Source organism: Anolis sagrei, chromosome 3 (genome assembly GCF_037176765.1).
Source record: "Anolis sagrei isolate rAnoSag1 chromosome 3, rAnoSag1.mat, whole genome shotgun sequence".
Taxonomy (NCBI): domain Eukaryota; kingdom Metazoa; phylum Chordata; class Lepidosauria; order Squamata; family Dactyloidae; genus Anolis; species Anolis sagrei.
In genome coordinates, this window is record NC_090023.1 from 91,726,304 (window position 1) to 91,734,606 (window position 8,303).

General features: G+C 39.4%; 1 protein-coding gene across 5 annotated transcripts; it reads right to left on the bottom strand.

Annotated features, from left to right (window-relative positions):
* Positions 1-3,203: 3,203 nt before the first annotated feature.
* Positions 3,204-6,520, bottom strand: TCEANC (transcription elongation factor A N-terminal and central domain containing). 5 transcript variants are annotated; one of them, XM_060769968.2, is made up of 4 exons: positions 6,431-6,519; positions 6,009-6,094; positions 5,596-5,788; positions 3,204-4,341 (listed from the first exon to the last, which is right to left on the bottom strand). In XM_060769968.2, the coding sequence occupies exons 3-4, from the start codon at positions 5,747-5,749 to the stop codon at positions 3,281-3,283; spliced, it is 1,215 nt and encodes a 404-aa protein (XP_060625951.2). In that variant the 5' UTR covers positions 5,750-5,788; positions 6,009-6,094; positions 6,431-6,519; the 3' UTR covers positions 3,204-3,280. The 5 variants fall into 5 exon arrangements, with proteins under 5 accessions (XP_060625951.2, XP_060625954.2, XP_060625952.2 ...); XM_060769971.2 differs by lacking the exon at positions 6,009-6,094 and having other exon boundaries at positions 5,596-5,719; XM_060769969.2 differs by lacking the exon at positions 6,009-6,094.
* Between the last annotated feature and the right edge of the window lie 1,783 nt (positions 6,521-8,303).

Sequence of the window (8,303 nt, forward strand, 5' to 3'; positions counted from 1 at the left end):
TTAACTTACATTCCATGGCATACTAGGGAACATAAAATAGAATATATCCATTTTAGTAAGTGAAGCTCTGCAATAATATTTGGTGATGTGGCTGCAGAATGTCACAGGGCAGAACCAGGGAGAACATCTGATTTACAGCCTAGTGACCTTCTGATCTAGAGTGACCAATGCGTGGTGGAGTATCCTTCTCTGCTGGTTTTTAAACAGAGGCTGGATGGCCATCCAAAGGGAGTGCTTTCTGTGTTCCTACATGGCACAATGGGGTTGAACTGAATAGCCCTTTATTCTATTAACCAATATAAAATGTACATAAGTCTCCCTATAGAAGGCCAATTGTTTGTTGCTGTCATTGTGCTGTTCCCAATATAATGTTTGTTATTGTTTCCCTTTCACTTTAAGATATTTATGTAAGTAGAAATAAAAGTTAGGCTTAGTTTCCAGGACTCCCTGTGAATACCAAAATCAGTGGAAGCTCAAGTCCCATTATATATAATGGTGTAGTAATAAAATGGACATTAAGGTTTGCTTTTGGGATTTGGCTGGTGGTGGTATTGTCAATCTATGGGCAGTGAAACTGGTGAATACAGAAGATTGACTGTATTTACAATGTCAAACATATCATAGGTACTAGCTACTAGAAAGAATGGGATACCATTAAAATATGGTCTCGACACATGGTTTTTGTTTTGACCCATGTCAAAATAGCTTTGGGTTACTATATCTTGGTGTGAGTTGCTAAGAAGCACAAGCTCTCCTACAACAGATGCATAATGATTATAATTGTTCAAGCATGAAGATTCAGACCATACTGCATTGATGTTGATTCTCAGGTATGGTTGGACTGTGACTCTCATATTCAGGAATGATGGATGTAGGACAACAAACTTAGGCTCCACTGGCCTAAATAACACATTTATTAATCATTTGATCTCTAACAGCTCCAACTTCCCAGCAGTTCATACTGCTGAAGACACTTGAGTCTCCAGTGAGACTTCTGATGCCAAAAAACATATCTGCCAGGGTTTGATGTTGGGCAATGGGGTTCACTGGATTAGCACCATTCCTAAGACATTTGTCAGGCCTCTTGAAAGATAAACCGAACAATGCCTGAAATAAGTAACACACTGTTTCCCCACACAGCTTTTTAAGGAAAAACATAGGACTATTGAACAAGATAAAGAAGCCCTGGCTCTTTTGCACTTTTGGCACATTTTGACTGGCCTTTTCTCTGACCCTAACCAGTAAGGGATTGTATGGTGACCAAGATAACAACAAAGTCATATAATCAATAAGATTTGACCACCAGGGCAAAGTTTTTGAGGACAAACAAATTCATCCCCTTCTCTCAAGACTGAACTGATAAGATAGTGAGTAAATATCCCCATTGCCAGGGCAAACACACTGCCTTGGCAACAGAGGACATTCCTGTTTGTCAAGGATACATTCCCAATTCAACATTTTCAATGCCCCTTTACGTCTGTCGGAGGGGGGGGGGGACATATGAGCTCTGATTTCAAGATATATGAAAACATTCATTTAAATTAGTTCCTTACAGCTGCCGAGAGACATACCAAAGAAGACCAGGGTATAACTTACCACAGAATTATGGAACAATATCTTCATTGAACAGTGACTATACATTGTTTACAACCATCCTGGCTGGAAGAATGAAATATATACTTCAATAATTTATCAGGCTCAATCTGGAATTTTTTTGCCTGAAAGACAACTACAAGACAACGTAAGGAACGAATTGGATATTTTGGAATATGTGGAAAAACATAATGAAAAACAAGAGGCTTTGATCTTTTTAGATGAAGAAAAAGTTTTTGATAAACTGAATTGGCCATTTAGGTATTGGAACATATGGATTTTGGAGATAATTTCATAAAATGGATAAAATCTATGCAGATAGCACAAGTGGTTGCAAATGGAAATTTAATGTGCAATCCAGAAGGGAACTAGACAAGGATGCCCACTCTCACCACTTCTATTGATATTGGATTATATGATATTGGATTATGTGATTTTAATTGTTGAGATGTTTTAGCAGTTGGTTTTAATGTATATGTTATTTTGTCAATTGTATGTATGACATCGAATTCTGCCTATATATGTGAGCCACTCTGAGTCCCCTTCGGAGTAAGAAGGGTGGGGTATAAATGTGGTAAATAAATAAATAAATATTTATACTAGCCCTCGAAGTACTTTTAAAGGACATACGATGTGAGGAAAGGAATTCTGGAATAAAGATCAAAAAGGAAAATGATAAATTGTGAGCATTTCCAGATGATTTGGTGATTACTTTAGAAAACCCACTGAATGGAATAGAAGTCTTGATGAGAAAGCTGAATGATTTGGAACTTTAGTGGAATTTAAAATCAATAACCAGAAAACAAAAGTTTTCACTAAAAATATGGATATACAAGAACAGGAAAAATTGTTGGATATAGCAGTTTTAAAAATAAAAAGGTAATGTAACTCAGTGTCACTTGGACAAAGAAAAAATGTCTACTGTTCCAAAATAATCATGAAACTTTATGGATAGATATTTTATGGACTGCCCTTGGATAATGATTTAAATCGGTGACCATTGACTATTTGTTGTCTGTTTTTATATTGTTTTATATTGTTTATACGGTTTTATATTGTTTTATATTGTTGTTATTATTACATTGCTGTTAGTTGTATATGTATGTTTTGATGTGGGCACCACAGGGTACCACTTTGTTAGCCGTCCTGAGTCCCTCTGTGGAAGCTGAGAAAGGATGGGATATAAAAGCCCTAAATAAATAAATAAATAAATTTAAAAGATTTACAGTGGTGTTCTTCATTTTAAATATTGTTTTGTTCTTCCGTGGGTTTTTTTGCACTACAAATAAGATAAATGCAGTGTGTATAGGTATTGGTTCATATTTTTTCCAAGCTATAGTCCAGCCCCCACAACTGTCTGAGAGACCGTGAACTGGCTGTCTGCTTAAAAAGTTTGAGGACCCCTAACTTAGATTTTAGATTATGTTGGATTGCAACTCCCGGAGTTTGTTTAGATCCTAGAAGGCTACCGGAGTCACATTCTTGCATAAATCTAATAATTCCAAACATAATAGACTCATTGGGCCACTCCCTTTGGTAGTTTTGTAACTATTTTGTCATATCTTATTTTTTTCGGATTTCATGACAAACATTAATAGAGCTTGAACATATTTTCTTATTCAGTTAATTGCCTTTTAATAATTCCATATATTATTCTCTGAAGACATCATCATTACAAGATATACAATCATAAACAATTCCACCTGCTGTGGTACCACTGTTCCCCACATTCATTACATATTACGTAGGTCATCATTTGCTCATCTGGATCTGTGCTTCGTACCCAACCAGGAAGGAAAAGAGCTCCCCTGGCTATCACAGTCACAGTGCAATTAAATTTTTCACAGCGCCGACATTTTATTTTATTTGTAAGTGTACCATTGATCTTCTGGGGAAGCTGGTGTTCCTGAACAGCTGATTTTGTATACGAAGCCCGAAGCTGCTTTAGTTCATCATGTGCCATTTCCACTGCAGACATACTAGCAAATGTCTGAGGAGTGAGAACTCCAATATGCAGGCTATGTTTTAAGTGAGAATTTTTTGGATTTTTCAAGTTGGAAACTTTGCTCCGGATGCAATTTTTGTACTTTTTATCATTGTTAGCATGAAGTGCAAAAATGTGTTGTTCAATTTCTTCAGCTGTTTTGTGGTGCTTTGCAATTTCTTCATTACTTGTTGAGGAATCAGTCAATGCTTCATAAAGAAGTTGTGTGCATTTCGCCCTCACAGCCACAATGGGACTATACTGTTGGCCTGTTTCACTAATAGAATTGGCGTTTCCCAGATCTGGTTCCGTTGTATTATCTTTCTGCACACAACTTCCAGCATTACTTGAAGGGCTTTCTGATGCCAGACTGGGACTGGCAGGACACAATTTTTCCTGCTGGTTCAATTTTCCCAAAGGGTTTATATCTTCAGAGACTACTTGAAGATGATCTGAATCCTCATTTGCATTTTCAGATAACCCCAAATGAAGTTGTACTGATGGACTGCAATGCTTTTTATAAACTGCTTTCCACTTTGAGAGCAAGTGCTTTGCCTTCTTTTTCAGGACCACGGAGGGACAATTCTTGAAGACTCTGAACACAGCTTTGGCCACATCAGTCTCTTGCAAGTCATCTATAGTGATATCAATCGTTTCAAGATATGTAAGATGAATCCCAATATCTTGGTATTTTCTTTCTGACAGTAGCTTCTCTATACAGTCAGCTCTAGATGTGAGGACTTTTGTATTAGACATTTCAAATCCTGAAAGAAATGGAAAGAATTATGTTTCTCTGAAGGCACTATACATACATCTCTATATTAATACAGACACAACAAATGTAATCAAATTGAGATCATTTTTCTGGATGAATAGATGGATTTTCAATAAATGTCTCATCCAACATTCAACCAACGTATTGTTGGAATGTCATATGTTTTCTTGATGCTTATTGTCATGTCCTAGGAGAAAAGATAAAGGTAAAGGTTTCCCTTGATATTAAGTTCAGTCATGTCTGACTCTGGGGGGGGGGGGGGTGCTCATTTCTATTTCTAAGCCGATGAACCTGTGTTGTCCGTAGACAAGGTCATGTGGCCAGCATGACTGCATGGAGCACCGTTATCTTCCCGCAGAAGCAGGTATTGATCTACTCACATTTGCATGTTTTTGAACTGCTAGGTTGGTAGAAGGTGGGCCTAACAGCAGGAGCTCACCCTGCTCCCCAGATTCGAATTGCTGAACTTTTGGTCAACAAGTTCAGTAGCTCAGCAGTTTAACCTGCTATGCCACCAGGGGACCTTGTCCTAGTAGGAAATAATTATTTTAAATGCATAAAACAAAATGAGTAACGTTGCAGCCCTATGTAGAATGACTACGTAAATCGGATAATTTATTACAGTGTAGTTCAAAGTAAAAAGAAATGGATGAACTATAAATCCCAGCAACTACAACTCTCAAATGACAAAATCAATCTACTCCCCCCCCCCAAAAAAAACCCCCACCAGTATTCAAATTTGGATGTATGGGGTTTGTGTGCCCAGTGTGGCCCAGTAAATGAAAATACATCAGGATATCAGATATTTACATTACGATTCATAACAGTAGCAAAACTACAGTTATGAAGTAGCATCAAAAATAATTTTATGGTTAGGGGGTCACAACATGAGGAACTGTATTAAGGGGTTGCAGCATTAGGAAGGTTGAGAAACACTGGATTATTTATTTATTTTATTTATTTCCAATATTTCTACCCCGTCCTTCTCAACCCCCGAAGGGGGACTCAGGACAGTTTACATTTCGCACAATTTGATGCCATTAAATATAACAAAGCAATATAACAACAATTAAACAATAATAGAACATTAATTAAAACAATAAAAACAGTATTAACTGCCGTATAACCATTCCAGTCAAATTCCATATCCAAGCGCTATTTATGCCTGCTGTCCAAAAGCCTGGTCCCAGAACCACGACTTCAATTTCTTCCTAAAAGACAGGAGGGATGAAACTGATCTTACCTCGTTGGGAAGCGAGTTCCACAGGTGGAGAGCTACAGCCAAGAAGGTCCTGTCTCTCATCCCCACCAGACATATTTGTGACGCTGGCAGGAGCGAGAGCAGGGTCTCCCCAGATGATCTTAAACTGCAAGGCGGGACGTAGCGGAATATGCATTCAGACAAGTAAGCTGGGCCAGAGTTAGCATAATCACATCTACCAAAATAATAACAGGTTACCTGTGGAAAACCTTAATTATCCTTCAATACTTCAATATGACAGAGTTTCTTGAGATCCAAACCATATGAAAGGCTGTTTGTCATATGGAGCCAAGACTGCTGGTACCAAACATAGGGTCTCAAGGGAGGACATAATAGGAAGCACTACTGAGTCCCCAAAGGCACTATTAACAGCTGGAGGATAGTAGTTTTAATACCTTGCTTTATTACTTTTGTTGCTTTGTTTTTGGAGGGGAGGCCCAGGGCCTGGATTTGTCTGCACAACTTGCTATTTCTGTAACATCTCGAAACAAGCAAAATGTAGGCCTGTAACTCTAACATCTGTCTTTACATAATCTTATTAATCCATCTATTGTTGAGCCAGAGTGGTTCAAAAGTTAGCACATCATGATTTTTGCACTTTCTGGCTGACCTAATAAAAGTGGATCTGGGATTTTGTTTCATGGTCAATAAGGCTACTCCACATATAGAATCACAAAACTGGAAGAGGCCACAACAGATGGGAACACGAGGATTTTACTCATCTCTTATAAACAAGGATATGTATAATTATTCGAAATATGATCCCAAAGTCACTTTTCCCCGAAAGGTATGATTAAATCCCTCCTCATCTGCTCACCTTATCCTTCCTAAGGAGGCCTTTCAGCTCACCCTCCGTGGCCCCGCCCCTCTCCTGCTCGGGCTCCTACCACGCATGCGTGAGTTGGAAAGAACCTTTGCGGTTCGTTGGGCAATCTGAGCATGCGCGGCGTGGGCTGTGTCTTTGCGCAGCCGCTGTTGCTGAGGGCTATCAATTGCGTCAGAGCAATTGTACTGATATCTCTTAGAATATCTGATATCTCTTTTGACTTGGAAATAAAAAGCCCTTGAAACCTTGGTGTGAGTTTATCTACATCAGTGTTTCTCAACCATCCTAATGCCGCCACTCCTTAATGCAGTTCCTCATGTTGTGACCCCCAACCATAAAATTAATGTTGTTGCTACTTCATAACTGTCATTTTACAAACTTGTGAATTGTAATGTAAATATCTGATATGCTGCGTGTAATTTCACTCACTGGACCAAATTTGGCCCAAATACCCGATATGCCCAAATTTGGGATTGGGGGAGGATTGATTTTTGTCATTTGGGATTTGTAGTTGCTGGGAGATATAGTTCACCTACAATCAAACTCCACCAATGCTGGAGTCGAACCAAACTTGGCACACAGAACTCCCATGACCCACAGAAAATGCTGGGAAGCGAGTTCCACAGGTGGAGAGCTACAGCCAAGAAGGTCCTGTCTCTCATCCCCACCAGGCATATTTGTGACGCTGGTGGGAGCGAGAGCAGGGAGAGCAGGGTGGGCTTTGACCTTCAGTTTGGGAGTTGTAGTTCTCCTACATCCAGAGAGAGCACTGTGGACTCAAACAACGATGGATCTGGACCAAACTTGGCACAAATACTCAACATACCCAAATGTGAACACCAGTAGAGTATGGGGAAAATAGACCTTGACATTTGGGAATTGTAGTTGCTGAGATTTATAGTTCACCTACAATCAACAAGCATTCTGAACTCTACCAATGATGGAATTGAACCAAACTTGGCACACAGAACCCACAGAAAATACTGGAAGGGTTTGGTGGCCTTTATCCTTGAGTTTGGGAGTTGTAACTCGCCTACATCCAGAGAGCACTGTGAACTCAAACAATGATAGATCTGGACCAAACTTGGCACACATGCTCAACATACCCAAATGTGAACACTGGTAGAGTTTGGGGAAAATAGACCTTGACATCTAGGAGTTGTTGCTGAGATTTATAGTTCACCTACAATCAGAGAGCATTCTGAACCCCACCAATTGGTCCAAACTTCCCACACAGAGCCCCCATGACCAACAGAAAATACTGTTTTCTGATGGTCTTTGGCGACCCCTCTGACACCTCCTCATGACCTCTTCTGATAAACACTTATCTACAGTGTACAAACAATGTGGCCTGAAACCACTTTAACCGCTATGGCTTAATGCTCGGGAAATCTTGGGAGCTGTAGTTTGACAAGGCTAAAGCGCTCTTTGGCAGAGAAGGCTAAAAACCTTTTAAAATTACAACAGCCACGATTCCATAGGATTGAGCCAATTCTACAATGAAATCGTATCCTTGGAAGCTAAGCAGGGTCAGTCCTGGTTAGTCCTTGGATGGGGGACTGCCATTAAATCCCAGGTGCCATACATCCACTGCCAAAAAAGCTCCTCTGACTGTCAGAAAGTTCTTCCTAATGTTTAGGTGGAACTTCTTTTCCTGCAATTTGAATCCACCGCTCCATTGTGTCCTAGTCTCCAAAGCAGCAGCTAACAATATGATGTCCTTTCAAATATTTAAACATTTCTCTTGTGTGCCTTCTTCACCTCTCGTCTCTAAGCTATTGGGTTGGGTGCTCATTTTTCATTTTTATGTTCCCAGTTTATTCAGTGTCAATTAGATTTTATTATTCTAACTATATCTGTACCC